The 18,075-nt window shown below is 42.4% G+C and overlaps 1 protein-coding gene across 3 annotated transcripts in view; it reads right to left on the minus strand.

The window, feature by feature from the left end:
- Positions 1-18,075, minus strand: part of atrn (attractin) — a 161,567-nt gene that overhangs the window by 47,667 nt on the left and 95,825 nt on the right. For all 3 annotated transcript variants that reach the window (XM_083998989.1, XM_083998990.1, XM_083998991.1), the window contains one exon: positions 7,227-7,305. In XM_083998989.1, coding sequence (XP_083855115.1) covers positions 7,227-7,305 — 79 coding nt within the window. The remainder of the gene's footprint in view (positions 1-7,226; positions 7,306-18,075) is intronic.

The following is an 18,075-nucleotide window of genomic DNA, read 5'->3' on the forward strand; positions in this document are numbered from 1 at the left end:
GGCAGTTACACTATGAATGCCCCTTTATGAATCCACACACATGACTCAACTCTTACGTGGCCAGGTACTGAGATTTCCACTCTGGCCTGTTATCTTTTCTTTTTTTTCTTTTCTTTTTTTTTTGTGCTACACTCGAGTGAAACGAGACGTTCTGTCCTGAGGCGAAGTAAGCGAATGTTAAAGCACTGCCATTATTACAGTATTTTGCATCATGATGTATTGCCCCTTCACTTAGATGCTGCTGCTGGATCTCTGCCTTAATTAGCTACTAGCTTGCTCATCTCTATTCAAAAAAAACAAAACAAAAAAACCTCCAGCTTTTATCATTTGTGTCTGTTGCAGGCCTCCGTAAGCCGTGCCTGAAACCTGTCGGTGTTGCTGTAATCGTTGGCTGCTGATAAGAGAAAGCTTCGCTGCTTTCATGGGCCCGGACTCTCTTTAAAGATTAACTATATGAAGGTAAATATAGAAGTTACATAAAGACGTAAAAGTCTACAATTCTTCCTGTACGCACACGCGCTCCCGCGGGAATAATCAGCCGGCGTCCACAATGAGCTGCTCCAGTTGCACTGAGGCATATTATTGTGACTAAAAGGCCACGGCGCCTTCTGTGGCACAAAATGGCTGCTATACGGTCGCTGGTCCGTCTATTGCCATCTGTGCAGCTTCCAGCTCCTTCAAAGGAGCTGTCAGGTCTCAAAAGGAAGCCTTTGATTAGGACTCAGACAGTGCACACACACATACACACACACATCTGAGTGCATCTCTGCAAACAGATGCACAGGAACCACATGTGTGTGAGGAGAAACATGCACCTGAATGCTTTTCAAACACACACACACACACCCCAACAGGTGGTGCTTCCAGAAAAACCTCTGTCTCCGTCTCAGCAGGTGTTTGCCTGTTGCCACGGTGAGAGGAACCTCAAACATCACGTCGTAAACTTATTTTCTCACCCAGGGTTTGAAATTAGCACCGTAAAAACCTGCCAGAAAGCACATAAAACTGAACGTTGACGGAGAGCATCAGTCAAACCCCCGGTAACGGTTGTTTCATGACTTTTTAACCCCTTCATCACCCACCGCTAAACTACAACAGATGGACAAACTTTGATCATTAGACCTTTCTGTTGGATCTGGTCATAGAGGCGTTTCAGGATTTACACAGTTGAAATGCCGCGCGGCTTTGAAGGTAAGAAAAGTTTATTTTGAAGGTCCACAATGATGAAGCTTTTCATAGAACTAGCAGCCTGTGCATAATGTAAATGTCTCATCAAACCAGGAGGAGGAGGAGGAGAGTGCAGACCAGGTTTTCTGAGGTAAATAATAAATTCTTATCTGCACTTACCAACTCTGTAGCACAAGAAAATAATTTAACCTGATTTAGAATTTGTTGCACGTTGCCTTTTTTTATATCATGCACATATATTAAACTTATTGCTGGAGTTGATGTGATATCAGATCTCGAGGAAGAGACGCAGCGACTTCATGATTTGTTTTTACTTCTACGAGCCACCTGGTAACTGATCCGAGGCCTGTTTCTGCTGCATTTCTTAAAGAATAGCTCACAATGACATTTATGTTTTAGGGGTTAAAGCTAACACTGTTATCCAGAGGGGCTTACAGTGGCTGCAACAGCAACAATAAGCCTAAAGTCCTTAAAGTCAGATGACAAGCAGCCAGCAGCAGCAGCGGCAGCAACACGGCTCAGGGCCAAGGTCGGCAAATTCCTGTGACCCTGCGATGACCACATACAGTAAAATGCGATGGCCACCGTTTTCCCCCGCTGCACCGCGGCCTAAGTGAGGTGAACGTGGGCATAATAAGATGCAAATGTGTGTCACTGTACGGCTGATGCAAGCACAGGGTAACGTGGAGGAATCGAGGAGGGGGGGTTGGGGTGAATTTGGGAACGGAGCCTAGAGGGACAGCGCTGGAGAAAAAAAAACTAAAAAACCAAAAACACAAAAAAAGGTGGCGGTGTCAGGGACGCAGGCAGCCATAACGAGAGAGTTGACCTCATGGAAAAACATGATTAGCTTTCTGTTTGTCGGAAATTATGTGTCATGTTGTGTTTACACAATAAATATGTATGTATGAAGGAGGGGGGCTGCTGCGTGGCTGTGCTCATTTCTGCACGAGTGGGACGAGGTAATTATAGTTTAGGCTAAAAGTACACAGTTTAGAGAGTGTTTCTTTATTTATAACATTGTCTGGATGTTACGTTTCCTTCCACTTACATCCTCGTATCAACACACTCTCACCTGCAAACGCTGCCTGTGCGATGATGACGGCGACGATGAGTGTGTGTGAGTGAGGTGTGTAGTAAAACAATAGCTTTCGATGCATCAAATAATGAGAAAAACCTTGCAGGGGTGAAGTGGCTCAGAAAATTTTATGTCCAAACATCATTCTTTATGCATCCGGAGAAGTGAGCGTGGAGGGAGCGAGGCGGACGTGGGATGCCAACACCGCTGCAGAGTATTTCTAAGGGAGTCACAGCCCTAATTCAAGTCGACAGCTACGATACGAGGCACTCGCTATATAACTAATATAGTATCTGCTTCCCCCCTCCAAAAAAACCCCCTCTAAACCTCCTCCCTCAAGTCTGGATTCAATTCATGTCTTTGTGGGTTTACATCATAGACCTGTATCTGTGATGCTCTGTGATAAAGCGGTGCTGATTTGCTGTGTGACTTGTTTTGTTGAGTTTCAAAAATGAGGTCAAATTAAATAGTAAAAGAGCTGCAATTACAGCCATGAAGGACGGAGGCGTCGTGAGGAGCATCATTAGCAGGACTCCCCTCAGACACGCGCTCCTCTGCTGATGTGTCTCTGTCCGCGACGGAGACTTTCAGCGCCGCCACCTCCGAGGAAGAAAAAGCAATTCTTACAGGAAGGGGCACATCATTAAGGCTGCACCCCCTCACCGCCCAACCCCTGCTGTTTCCACCGGCCATCATGACTGGATGGCATTTTTCACTTTGACTAAAATGAGGATGCCACAACTACTTTACTCTGTGTGAGGATCTTTTTTTTTTTTCTTTTTTTTTTTAACTCAGATGATCCAACGGCGGTAAAATACAACTCTACAGGATTCAATGGGACTTTTTCAGAGCAGACTTTAACACTTGCCGCACCAGTCATGTGACTGGTTTGTCAATCTGACAGGCAGAAACAAATACACTTATATCATTTGGGTAACACTTTATTTGACGCCTATCTCTATAACGCATTATAACCCTACTTATAATGGGTTTATAATGCAGTTATAACACTGTATAACTATAGTTAAACACTCATAAATGATCAAAAGGCTTCATAAAAATAATCAAAACACACTATAAAGCATTTTTTCATGACTTATAAGGTCAGGTATTATAATAGGTTATAAGCATTATAACCATATTATAATACTTGACCTTATAAGCCATTATAAAATGCTCTATGGTGTGTTATGCTTATTGTTATGAAGCCTTATGATAATTTATGAGTGTTTATAATGATAGTTTTACACGTTTATAAGCCAATTATAACACAACTATATTTATGATGCATTATTGATGTGGGCATTGTCAGCGAGTTACTAACAATTATAACGTATTATAATACCTGACCTTATAAGCCATGATAAAATGCTTTATAGTGCGTTATGATTATTGTTATAAAGCTTTATGATCATTCATGAGTGTTTATAACTTAGTGCTATAACAGCATTATAACTCATTATAAGTATTATTATAATGCATTATAGAGATAGGCATCAAATAAAGTGTTACCATAATTTGTCATATGCATAGGGTGGTTTACCAAGAATCCCCAGGTGCAGCACCAGGGCTGAAGTTGTTCTACACAGATCTTCGGCTTTGGAAAAATAATTACCATGCATTCATTCCATTTAAACAATTACCTATATTATTTTCTTCTAAGAGGCAGCCACTACATGATGGTGAGGGTGATTGACATCTCCCCGTGAACTAGTGATTGGTAAATTGCCCATGTGATTGGTGTAATTTACTAATAATGAACAGGTAATTGGAAAATTACACGTCGCTCGCATCGCTTCCATACTCATGTATACAATGTAAAGCTCAGCTCTGTGTCGCCACATCAGGCACTCAGTCGTGTGTTTGCATACAGCGAATTCACACATTCACGACACTGCATAACAATACACTGCTAATTAGTTTGAGACCATATGACACTTATGATTTATTTATTTATATTAATGAACATCCGGTATGTAAATATGTGAGATATAATAATGGAAGACACAAAAATGCATCATGGGATGTTAATGCTTCATTATTTTTAACGTCAGAAGAATGATTAACTTAACATATATGTTACAGTATGTAATGTTATGTTATGATATCATGTTATTATATCATATAGCGTATTGTTTTAGTTTTATTTTATTTTAGCAGTATTCTTATCTCAAATCCACCTCCTCCAAAGAGAGTCTTTAATTTCCTTTATGCTTCCATTAAGTGAAGTGAATGTTTTCATAATCAGTTTAGGAGACCAAACTAATTCCATGAAAGGTGTTCAAGTAAACCCCACCGTCCTCCTGCAGCTTTTACAGGTGTGTGTGTGTGTAGGGGGGCTTAATATTGGCTTCACAGTTTCCTGTAGCCCCCAAATCCTCTTAACAAAGGTCCTGTGCTAATTTTGTGTAAAGGTTAGCCTGTAGAGAGCCCAGCTGGACGGCAGTGGCTGTGTGATGAGAGAGGGCAGAGTGGGAGCAGGTGAAGGGGAGGACGTTAAGAGGCATCCGGAGGTGAGGGTGATGACAGCACTCTTTGGCGAGGGGTTAGGGCCGAAAGGCACTTCAGCCGGCACGGCGAGTGTGAAAAGCACAAACCAAAAAGTTCATATTAGCTTGTATGCCCTCAGACACTGCATTACACACACACACACACGCACACATACAGTACACAAACATACTCCCACACATGCACACAACCTTTCAGCCACTCGTTCAAAAAAAAGGTGATCCAAACCCTCCTGGAAGCGCGCTGTGAAAATGCATTTTGTCATGTTTTTTTTTTTTGCTCTTCAATATGCAAAACTTTTCCATAGTTTTCACATTACTTTAGCTCTATAAGCGAGCGTGGACTCTGTTTGACCGTCTGCTACAACATCCGCTCGGCCTCAGACGCCGAGGTTACGGACTGGAGAGTCGGTTTGTTTCCTGGACAAAAGATAAAATGCCATCACCGTCACTCGGACAGTGAGTTTAAGAAATAAAGGCATAAACTGAGTAAATCTATTGTGGCTGCTGTCATCTTAGGAGCCATAAACCAATCACGCAGGAGCTTTGTCAGGCCCCGCTCTCTATCCGTCAGCGCTGTGTGCGTGTGTGTATGTGTGTGTATTTTGGATGGGGAAGTGGGTTAAGCCTAAAATCTGCAGTGCGTCATGATATATTTTACAACCTTGTCTTCTGAATCAGAGGTATGAGACAGACAACTTGATGTCGAAGACCGTTTCCTCTAACAAAACAATTAGCGTATTAACATTAATGTTTATATTTTCAGGTCATTAAATCCGTCCTCAGCCCGTCTCTGCACTGAGGGGGGGGGCAACTCAAACGTCCTCCAAAACATTTGAATTATTCAGACTTTTGGTTTCGCAAAGAAATTGTTAAAAGAGCTGAAAAATTGTCATTTTCAATCTTTTGTGCAGCCTGCAGTGCTCCCCACAGTTTGGCAGATTGCTTTGGCATCCTCGGCGCAGTCTTTTCAAAGAATTAGTGACTTGTGAGTTTTTCCCTCAGTCGACTCAGTGTGTCTTAAAAAGACACCATGCGCTGTGCCATAGGAACAATTAATTACAGTCAATTCACTGTAGTAATGTACTTTCAGGGGCTGACAACTCCAAATTTAATTCTGTTTTTCTTTAATTAAATTTTGGAAATGCTGAATGACAGAAGGGGCTTTGGTTTTCATAGATGTTCCTGAACAGGAAGTGAGTGTTAAAGTGCTTTTCTAATCTAGAGCCCCCCCAAAAAAACAATCTATTTGAATTGTGATGAGTCTATTCTTAAAGACAGGCAGTAATGGGACCTTTTAAAAGGAGGTAATGTGATCTCTGCTCTTGTCCCCGTTTGTTAAATTATCTGAAGTTGGTGTCACTGAAGTTTTTCTTTGGGTAGTTTAGGAAAATACATTACAGCACTCAAGCCTGCGATAGATAAAAGCATCCATCTATCAGGCTGTTAGTAGCTGCCTGTCAGAAAAAATGGCTGTGTTTTAAATGAGGATAAACAGGACGGGGGTGAATAGACTGAAGAGACTTGATGTTTCTGCTTCCAGGATTGCGAGCTAATGCACACAGCCCTCAGCCACACTAATTAAAAACACTGCATCTTTTTTTAGTCACAGTGTGTCGTCCATAGACCGATGAATTCTCTGTACTGTAATTATCAATATAGGATAACATATCATTAAGAGATCTACAACACAGATGGAAAAAACATCAATCCTGCAGGTGAAGCTCAGGTGGAGCCTCGGGGAAACATCACAAAGTATCAATATTAATGTGATGTGAGGATCAGAGAGCAGGAAACACAACAAGAGATTCTCTCAACCCATTGAAACTGGACCGCAGATGAAGGCAGATCAGTGTTCAGAAAAACAACACACTGCCAAAGCTGGGTATGCTAATGCTAATGCTAATGCTACGAGCATGAGGGAAATGTCACGACACTAAATAGTGGGAATGTCGACTGTCAGGTCTTTGTGGGTTCAATAAAATGAAGATTTCCAGCCTCATTCATGAAAACAAACCTCTGGAGTCTATGCTGGTTTTACTGTAGTAGTCAGCAAGACTGAAGCTAATAGAGCTAGCTACTGGGCTAGCACTCGGTTACAATAGATGCATTAGGTCCTCTGTAGGTTTTCAACTGATTTAAGAAGATTTAAGTTTATATTAGGTTTATAAATATATACAGTATATATTTTGGAAAGCAAAAACTATAAAAGTCAGTCTAAGTACCAACATGTTTCTGAAATATCTTCAAACCTCCAGGTGAAAAACCCCAGGCTTGATCTTTTAGAAAACTACATTAACTATAGAAACATTAAACAACTTCCCAGCGACTAAAATAAATACAACAAATGTTTGTGAATCCACTCTCCTGAGGAACCAAAAAAAAAAAAAAAAAGAAAGAAAGAAAAAAAAGAAAAAATCAATATTTGTTGTAGCCTTTCATCTCAGGCTTACCTCTCGTCGCCTTGACGCCCAGCAGCTCTGCTTGATCTTCCAAACCACGGCGGCCACCAGGAGCAGGGACAGGAAGCAGCTGTGGACGACGGGGGAGAGGGAGAGGAGATGAGTGGAGATTGGACGATCAACCGCAGATTGAAGTGTGAGACTACGAGTGTCATTTTCTGTTATACATTAATGAACACGACGAGGTGATTACAGCTCGTATCAATCTGTATTTTTATTTAATGAGCGTCGTGTCTGAAGCTCGGAGACAGGCCTTCACTTTTTTTTTTTCCTAAAGCTGCTGCTCTGCTACAGTAAATATGTCATTTACATTCATTTTTGACACATCGCTGCAGTTTGTCCCGTCAATACTGTGCATCTAACAGCCTGATGAGAAGATGAGACGTTATCTCTGCATGAAATGAAAATCACACAAAAAAACTTGGACTTGAAAACATGATTCCAGGGCGCTGTCTGTTTTAGAAACTGTACAAAATGTGATCAGACGTCAAATCAAAGCGAGAAAAAAAGTCTTCATAGTTGAAATACATGAAATATAATCTGACACAGATGTCTCGTGTCTCGTGGTGACAGACAGAAGAAGCTGTTCGGAGACGCTGGTGTCACCGCTCTCATTACACTGCAAAAACTCAAAATCTTACCAAGAATATTTGTCTTATTTCTAGTCAAAACAAATCTCATTATACCTAAAATAAGTATATTTATACATATACATACATAGTTATACATAAAAAGTAGCTTGTTTTAAGACACTTTTTACTTATTTCAAGCATATTTTCAATTGAAATAAGTAGAAAAATCTGACAGTGGAGCAGGTTTTTCTTTCTTATTACAAGCACACAAAAAACTTGCTTTCACTGGCAGATTTTCTACTTATTTCAAGTGAAAATTATCTAAGAACAAGTTCATTTTTAGGTGATGAGTCTCATTTTAAGTGGAAAGAGATTAGTTTTGACTAGAAATGAGACATTTTGACAAGAAATAAGAAATAAGAAATATTCTTGGTAAGATTTTGAGTTTTTGCAGTGAAAATCCATGTTCTGTGTGTTTACTGCAGCGCCGGGCCACGCCCCCCTGCACACACCTGTTCCCATGCACCTAACACCTAATCACCCCCCCTCCCTCCCTCCTCCTCCTCCTCCTCCCACTTACAGGTGTCAGACTCCAGACCCGAGCCTGTTCCCTGCCTGCCACCTCTTTGTACCTGCCTGCTTTGTTCTAACATCCCATACAGACTCTCTCTGTCTCTCTCCGGTGTCTTTGTTGGTCCTGACACACCGGAGCTCATGAGAGGAGGAGGGGGAAATAAATGTCTGACTCTGCTTCAGACAAGACGGTTCCCTGTGTCAACAACCTCTTACATGCGTGTACTTCCATTCACTAATATATCTACTTATTACCTCCAGGTGTATTTAATGAGCAGATTTATTTCTGGGTGTTGTCATTTCTCTACAGCTCCCCACCGCTGGATTTTGACGTTGTCTTTTTTTCTCTTTCTTCCTGCCTGGATATGATTTTTGCAGCACCGTGAATTTTTTTTTTTTTTTTTTTTTGCTTGAGCACTTAATGTTTTTTTTTCTCTGCTCCATTTTCAGCGTTTTCCACATTTGTGCAAATAAAATATACAAGGAATCAAACTCTGAGTGTTCTTTGCACTCTACACAAAATCACCTTGAGGTGATGAAGGTATGGGTGACATGTGTGTCTAGCAGAAGTTGTTTGTTAGTGTCACTGTGCATGCATGCATATGTGACTGTGTGTGTGTGTGTGTGCATGTATGTGTGTGTGTGTGTGTGCGCTCCCAAGCTCACTCTGCTTCCCCTGGCTGCTTTTACAGTTGCACTTAGGAGGCTGTGAAAAAGATTTGGAAGAAAACCACCAAAACAAAGACAAAAAACAGTGTATGCGTGCGTGTGTGTGTGCGTGCATGTGCAATACATTACACACAACATCTCCTGCCATCTGAACTTCATTCCCTGACTGTCACGCCTTTCGCTGATTTCCTGTCACCGCTCCTGCAGCTGTCTGGGCCCAGACTTCCTGTATCTCGGCTCACGTCAGCGTTGCCAAGCGGCTGCTGAGCTGAGGAGCGAAGTATCAGCAGCACGATGTGTGTGTGTGTGTGTGTGTGTGTGTGTGTGTGTGTGTGTGTGTGTGTGTGTGTGTGTGTGTGTGTGTGTGTGTGTGTGTGTGTGTGTGTGTGTGTGTGAAACGCCTCAGAACCAACGAGCCAAACATCAACTCAGAGTTTCCTCCAGAAAAATCATCAATGATAAAAAAAAAAAAAAAAAAAAACGTTTGCACATCATCAAGGTTTATGTCTCCTGGATGTCTCAATTTTAACATGAATGCAAAGTCACTCCTGAGCGCAGAGAACAGAGCAGTGAGGGCGGGGAAGGGTGGGTTGGGGTGGGGAGCACTTCATTATAACGTCACATTAACAGAAAATAAATGTGTTTAAATGAGCTGTGGATATATAATGTGAAGGAGGTCTGAACAGATTAATGAGCTACATTTTTACATTAATGGAAACAAACTCAACCAGAAAATGCATCAATATCCTCATAATAAAAACTCAGAGCTCTCACAGACACTGGTCTGAACACAGACGGTTTAAACTCAGCTCTTGTTGACATGTTTCCCGATTTTACCGTCAGTCAAACACCATGGATGTTACAGGAGAAAACGGCTCAGACAGACACTAAAGATTCATTTGTTTCTATTGAAACTGATCTATCTTGTGACATACAGTACGATTGTGACACCAACAAGGGCAAGAAATGTATAATAACAACAACGACTGAGGTGGCATTTTAGATAGCCATTTTACTGTAAACAGCTGTAGAGGTCGATGATCAGATTTCTTCCCATTCTCCAATCTGATTTTAGGAACTGTTTGTGTTTATTATAAGGTTATGCAAGTAGTAGTTTAATTAGGTGTCAATGAAATGTCCACGGTTATGCCGAAAACCAGTTTCCCTATGAGGACAAATAAAGTCTTCTTCTTCAATTAGATCAGAGTTATCACGCACAAATGTTGATGTGTAGAAACAAACGTATTAAGACGATGCTATTGCTTTGAGTCTCACTCAGACTTTAGGTGGATTTATTTTAAATGTAAGAATCAATCTCAGTTTAGTTTTGCTTTGAATTCAGCTGCTCTTCTGTCACCTCATCATCACATGCAATTTAAATAATCAGGTAAAAGTCAAGTTCATGTAAAAGCACAGAATTATAATCTGAAGTCTTATTTGTAATGATGGGTGCCATACGGTTTGATTTTTAATTTTCTGAATCAACATGTTTTCTGAATGCTGTGGTCTATAGTGCAGCAGTATACGATGGAGGGAGGAGGCTTTGATTGGCTGGTTGACTGGTAAAGGGTAAGTGAAGTTGACACGCTGAAGGAGGAAACTATTGACTTTGAATTTCCTAAATTCAGTTTTGCTTTATTGTTTCAGTTGATTTTCTTTTATTTTCTATTGAGGTTGAGGGGAACAGAGGTTAGAAGTGGATTTAATTAGAAGCTCCAAGTTGACATATAATTCCAGCGAGACCCCCTCACAGATTCTTCTATAAAGTTTTACCACCTTTTCAATCTAAATGTCTTTGCCCATTTTTTAATACCGGCTGTGATGCATTCAGATCTTTATTCATCGCTCCCCCTCCCCACTCCCTGCCCACCCTGTGTGACTTTTTAAAGCACCATCCATTCAAAAATATTCCCTTATCTCTGCAGGCTGAAGAGGACTCTTAAGAGATCCATCCGTTCAGCCATCTTATTGATCTGGCTTCCTGCTCGCTGCTAAAAGAGCGACACGGTGCTGATGAATGACCCACGTGAATAGATATCAGGCTCGCATCAAAGGCCTCCCTGCCCAGCGGGGTGGGAGGGAGAGATGGGGGGGAGAGAGAGAGGGAGAGAGGGAGACAAAGGATGGGAGAAGAAGGAGAAGGTAAGACAAAGAGACAGAGGGAAATGGACAGTAATGGTGAAAGACAGGGAGATAAAGACGAACGAGAGGTTAGAGAGTGCAAGTAAAAGTCAGAGGGATGGACAAAGTTAAGAGGCAAAGACGGAAACGGAGACGTCGTGGAGACAGAGACAGGAAGAGGAACGTATAGACAGGAGGGACAGCGAGACGGACATAAACGCAAAGTGAAGACGACGCGGATAGAAACAGACGGAGCAGCGCGCTTCATTTGATCTCAACCTACACCGGGGAAACTGGCCAAGTTAGTCAGGCTTCAGCTCCCACAGCCCCAACCCCTCCTCCTACCCCCCTCCTACCTCCACTTCACCTCCACCACTCAGAGAGAGAGAGAGAGAGAGAGAGCAGCCTCACAGAGAAGAGAAGTGAGCATCCATCTAAAGAGACGCCGCTCCACCACCACAAAGCACCTGCACCAAGCAGCGCCATCGTCACATTAACTAAACTGTTGCTCTGCTGTGATTCAACTGAGGGTGATACATTTCACAAGTGACGTTCAAGTGAAAGTGGGAACAATGAGTTGTTACGAATCAAGCTTGTTGACAAAAAACGAGACTAAGTCCCTGTAACTACAGAGCTATTGGCTGTAGTTTCCAACTCCATGTATATAAAAAGACATTTATTTAATCGACTATTATTTGCACCATCATGTGAACTGTTGAGATTCACAATGCACAGGTCAATCTGGATTTCAGTGGGAACTTTCTTTCTTGTTTCTAACATTTAAGTAACTTAGTCGACTGCAGAGGCCTGGGGGGCGACACCACCTAACACTCCCTGAGAATACATCCATCACTATCAACGATTCGCTGCTTCTCAACCTGGATTGAGATTAAAAAAAAAATTAAAAAAAAGTAAAGCACCAACTGCAAAAAGAAGAAAAACCTAAAATGCAAAAATCAACTTTCTAAAAAAAAAAAGTGCTTACAAGTTTGATGTCTGCTGGTTTTTCCTACTCATCTCAGACACACCGCCTTCTTTTGCACTTTGTTACTTTGAAGCCTCATGTTAAAATCATTTTCTTTTCCCCTCATCAATCCACCCTCAATACCCACAAACTGAATTTTAGATTTTTCAAAAACTTTGAAATATCACATTGACAGAAGTATTCACACTTTTTTATGACACTTGACATTTTAGCTCAGAGCCCAGTATTTACCACAGGTCCTTCAGAGAAGAGCGACACCATTACTGCAACGAGAGTCATGTGAACGAAGCTCAACTGCAGCAATTTTACTCGGTCGAGATCTGATGCCTGAAATATTATGAATGAACAATTAGACCTGATATTCTTATGTAAAAAAAAAAAAAAAAAAACTTCAGTAATGAAAAGAGAAAAAGTAAAAACTACACCAGCTGCATCTTGTTTTTTTTCAGTAATATATGAGTAACAGCAGAGGGAGAAGAAACAGTTTGTTTATGATACAGCAGATTTAAGCTCTAACCCTGCGTAGAGTTACTACAGAGCACCACATGTTCTCTGCAGTGCAGGAAGACGCAGCTCGGTGTTGAGGGCTGAGGGAGAAATGTGTGAGACTGAAAGACAATCTGATGTGATACGATGATCCTAAATGGGATAGAAATAAAAACCACCGGCATCAAAGTGGCGAGGACTGAAAAGAGACACATAACTCCTCATTTAATGGAAACTATTTCCCTCATAACCCGAGAAATAACCCGTCTCATTCCACTTGCACATAAGGAAGTCTTTTTTTATATATATATTTATTGTTCCCTGTGGAGTTTTCATTGTAAACAACCACAGTTTTGTCTTTATTCAGTGTTTCTCACTCGATCGCATTATGTGTGTCCTCAAGGCCAAACAAACAAACAAACTAAGTGCATTTTTCCTGCCTCACAAAACTCTTGCAAAGACTTTTTACTCAATGTTTTCCAACCTGCAAATCTGCACTTTATTGCCACACATGCTGCTGTCGACTGGCTCCTCCCTCTGCCGCCCATAACATCATCTACTGTCCATCTACATGTATATATATATGCTGATCCCAAACGTTGCTTTGATTGTCAGAGACGCCTAGTGGTTAAAGGGGGACTATGCAAGTCTGGCGCTTTTTCACTGTTTTGGTTGTTTTTTTCTCCATTTTTTTTGTGTCATTGTCGTGTGGACTAATTTGAATTTCCCTCCTAGAGATGAATAAAGTATTCTCTACTCTACTCTACTCCCCCTGCAGCTTCGGAGTGCAAATGTAAAACATTGCGTAAAAAGTCACAGCACAGTCACATGGATTTGTTTTCAATTAAGCCAGCGGGAAGGCAATCCATGGAGCGTTGTCTAAAGTTATGTGTATATTGCATAGTTTTACCTGTCATAAACAAGAGATTACAGATTATCGGGTGTGTTGGTGTCGTATTGCCGTAAAGCAGTTCTTGTCAGCAGGTCTTGCAAGGTTGGTTTTTGGCAAGACGCTAGGGCGAAGGCAGAGAGCCTTGTACAATAGCAACTCATAACGTAATAATGACCAATAATGTGATCACAATTACTCCAGAGCTGTTTAATCAGGGTAAAAATCTTGCATAGTTCCCCTTTAAAATCCACTTTTTAAATCAGAGGCATCTCATCGTGGTATTTTTTAAATCAAGAAATCAAGGCAGAAATTTCTCTCTTGATTCTCACTCTGCCAGGTAATAAACCAACAAAGTCTTCAAAAATCAGATAAAGACAAAAATCAGAGAGTCAAAGGACTTTTTTCATGTGACATCCAAAAATGTTTTTTTTTCATGCAGTATCTTCGTTTAAAGCAGAAGTAAGCGATCCGGTCGTTTTGGCTACTTCTTGTCAGCCGATGGAGTTAGCAGCCCCCGCCCTCCTCACGGATCTATTGGTCCTCGTCCCTACGTCACCACATTCACGCGCATCCCTTGGCTGCACACACAGCCCTTCATGCCGTTCTCTCTTCTCATTGGATAAAGGTTGTAGGATACAAGAAAAGTTTTCTCCTCGGCTCAGAGCAGAGCCGAGTGACTGACAGACCCGTGTTTCGGACCAAACATTCTATACAAGTGATTGCTGTCGGAAGATATAACTATTTAAGACTTACATTAACACAAAAATATCGCTTACTTCTGCTTTAAGTGTACAATACCACATGCTGCTGCTACAACATGGTGACATCCAGGTTAAGTAGCTTTTTACAGAAGCCATCAGCAGAAACACTGGGAAATAAATGTCAACCAAAAATGTCACTGGAGTCATAAAGGCCAAGATGGTGGAGGTGGAGAAATAAGTTTGTACCAACAGCGAGAAATTTCCTCTTTTTTTTTGCCTATTCTGTTTTGTTGAACTTTATTTTGAAGGCTTTATTCCTCCGTTATTATGTAAAGACAAATTGCAGATGATTGTCTTGCTACTCCTGGTATCCTGGACACAAAAAAGAAAAAATCTCATTCATATGGAAATTGAACGTGTGATTTTCTAAGGTACGACAGGGAAAATCTGACAATCAATCTTGATTAAAAAAGAAAAAAAAAGAGGTTGACATGATAGAAGCTGCGTGCTTCAGTGTGGACAGAGAGAGTAGAGTACCATAGCCACGAGCTGCTGAGGCCAGAGAGGTGAGCTCTGACGTGTCATTGGCTAACCTGACAGCAAAACAACAGCCACAGGGCAAACACCAACAGACCGGCTCTGTAGTCCACAGCCAGCTGAATACTAATCCAGCTGCCTGCCCGCCCGCCGCTGGCTTTTACTCTGGGGTGGGAAATTAAACCTGCTCACCAGCCAAATGCCATTTCATTCTCACTTTGGCTGATAAGTTCGCCTACTGAACCACACTCTAACCAGCGGCTGCCCACAGGTTTCCCGCTTCGACAGTGAAAGCCCCGCAGCGCCGCGGGCGGTGGGACACTTCCAAGAAGTCCAACCCACCTGAAACAGAAGCAGAGCCGAACGCGTCGCAGAATACTAATGTCTGTATAATCTCTGCAGCTCGGTATTGTTTGCCACAATGGGAGTTGGGTGGTGACTGGATTCCCTTCAGTGTGTTTGGTGAGTTAGACAAACGGTAAAATCAATTTTGGCATGTTCTTAGCAGCAGAGTAGCACGTTTACAATCACAGAAAAAAGATGCACGCTGCTCCAGAGAGTGTGCACATTTCTTTTTTTTTTCTATCCACAGCCTTGTTCACTACCCCCTCGATGCCAATTCATAGATCTTAATTAGTTACAGATAATTAAATTTGCCACAGACAGTTATCGTTTCACCTCTTAGAACTTGTGAAGACGACAGGCAACTAATTAAAACTGCAGCACTTTTGGGTTTTTTTGGCTCTTTTTTTATTGGAAGTTCAATAAAATAATCGTTAATCATTTTTGGCCGACACAGACACTTACACACACACACCCTCATCACTGTTAATGTGGCCACTGCAGCTGCAGAGTCTGTGCACTGATACTGAGGCCCTGATTACATGTAGCAAAAACAGTGATTTTTGCATGTGGACAGGGGAGTTTTAGGTTTCAGAACGCCACAATATGCAACAGAAAATGCATCAACGTCATGTGAGCGCCCTGTGTTTACAAACAAACAAATATTGTGCCATCTCTGAAGGAACAGGAAGTAACTCAAGGTCATTTGTTACCGTCGTTTGTTGTTGTCGTTACACTGCTATGTTGAGGTTTGACGTGCTCATAGTAGCTCTTAAAGGGATAGTTCAACATTTTGGCAAATTGGCCCATTGCCATGATCCCTATAGTTTTGGGAGTAGGTTTGTTACCTTTAATTGTCCGTGCAAGCTATTTTTAAGAACGGTGGAGCAGAGCCGTGAGCTGCTCAGAGCTACGCTACGGAGGCTAATGGGATTTCTTGGTTTCCCTCATCAAACTCATCAAATACACAATCCAACACCAAGAAATCCCATTAGCCTCCGTAGCGTAGCTCTGAGCAGCTCGCGGTTCTGCTCTGCCGTTCTAAAAATAGCTTGCACCAACAAATAAAGGTAACAAACCTATTCCTAAAACTAGAGGGATTATGGCAATGGGCCAGTTTGCCAAAATGTTGAACTACTGTATCCCTTTAACGGCGTATTTATGCAGGTGCTTGTAAATGAAGAGTTTTTCTGAAAACGATCTGATGTGAACAATGTTTTTATTGAAAACGTCAAAGGGGAAATATCCTCTCTTTTTTTTTCAAATACCCGCCAAGTGTAAAGTAAACATGTCCTGATACTGATACTGATATGTACCTGTGGGAAGACTGAGAACTTGCTGAATGATGTTGGGAGAACAGTTCCTGTCTGTGATGTAATCTAGGGAAAGAAGCAGCTTTAGTGGCTCTAGGATAAAAAATAAAAGCGACTACTTTCTTTTTTTCCTCAGTGGAGAAGTAAAAAAAAAAAGGGGGGGGGGGCAGAAAGAGCTGAGGGAATGTGAGGATTTAGAAATCGTTTGGTGAATAAAGGAGCAGATTCTCTCTAACAACCTCAGAGAGCCGAGGCTTCGCACCTTTCATTCCGCGCAGGTAAAAAGCTGACCAAAAAACAATGAAGTGAAGAAATAAGGCATTTACCACGAGTCATATTATATTTCCGAAAATCCTGCAGCAGAGCCAACTGCACGAGAAGTCCAATTCCAATGCACTGTTTTATTTTATTTTTTCCCCGTAAGCATTTGCTTTTGCTTGTTCTAACCTGTCGAAAGTTGTTTCAACGGAAAGAGCAACGAGGGCCTGAGAGCACACGCAGGAGGCGAGCAGAGAGGGAGGGAGTGGACACGACGCCGATCGGAGGAGAAGAAAAGACTCTGCCTCCCTCTCGGGACTCCCCGGGAGTGCGTTATGGCCCAGTTCACGTTCCTGCGTCTCTCTCCTCCCCGCTCATTACAGGTGAGGAAGAGGAGGAGGAGGAGCAGGGAGTGTACGCTCTGAGTCAAACTGACTGATCTGACTCATTCATTATTAATTGGACGCAGAGTGGCTCTCAGCTCCTTGCGGACCTATCAGGAAGAAGTTTAGCCGCGAGGCACTTCTTGCACTTTCTCTATCTGCTCCATCTTCCACTTGTATCTCCACCGATGACCTGACAATCGGGTCAGATACAAAAGAGAGGAAAGAGGGAGAGAGAGAGAGAGAGAGAGAGAGCGTTAAAGAATCCAAGGGAGGGGTGAAGGAGGAGGGAGGTGGAGATGGAGCAAGAGGTCGAGGTGAGGAGAGAAGAAAAAAGGGAGCAGTGGGAGAGGAGATAAAGGGAAGGTGGGGCATATGGAAGAAAGGCAGGAGGTGTGGGGAGCAAGGGGGGGAAAAAGAGGAGGAGGAGTGGAGAGAAAAGGAGGAGGCAGGGAGGTAAACGGACGGGTGGCGATGCAGCAGCAGCAAAAAGGCTGAGATAAAGACAGAGAGAGTGAGGAGGCAGAGATTCACACAGAGAGAGAGACGGTGGACTAGAAAGCTTAGAGGAGGAGATTCTGGCACAGCGCCGACGGCAGCCCCTGCTGAGTGCCCGAGGAGGCCCCTTAGGACAGGCAAGGCAGGGCTCGAGTGTCTCTCTCTCTCTCCTTCTTCCCTTTCTCAGGTGTCTCAGGGGGGTTGGAGGAGGGAGATATGAAGAGAGAGCCTGCTGTCAGTCAACACCACAGGGAGCGAGCTGAGGGCAACACACCACGCCGAGCGCATCTGCAAGTGTCATACAAGAGTGTGTGCGCATGAAAACCGAGGGTAAATAAAGGAAGGGAACGAGAGCCGACGACGACAAACAACTTATGATCCTTCAAAATGAAGCCGCGTATTCTCCTGGCCTCTCGCACGTCCCCCGAGCAGCATCGATGAAAAGGCCCGATCCTCAAGCTAAACTGCACATGTGGGAGGAATAAAATGGAGATTTCACTCAAACTCAAG

The sequence above is a fragment of the Trachurus trachurus genome (genome assembly GCF_905171665.1).
Source record: "Trachurus trachurus genome assembly, chromosome: 22".
Classification (NCBI taxonomy): Eukaryota; Metazoa; Chordata; class Actinopteri; order Carangiformes; family Carangidae; genus Trachurus; species Trachurus trachurus.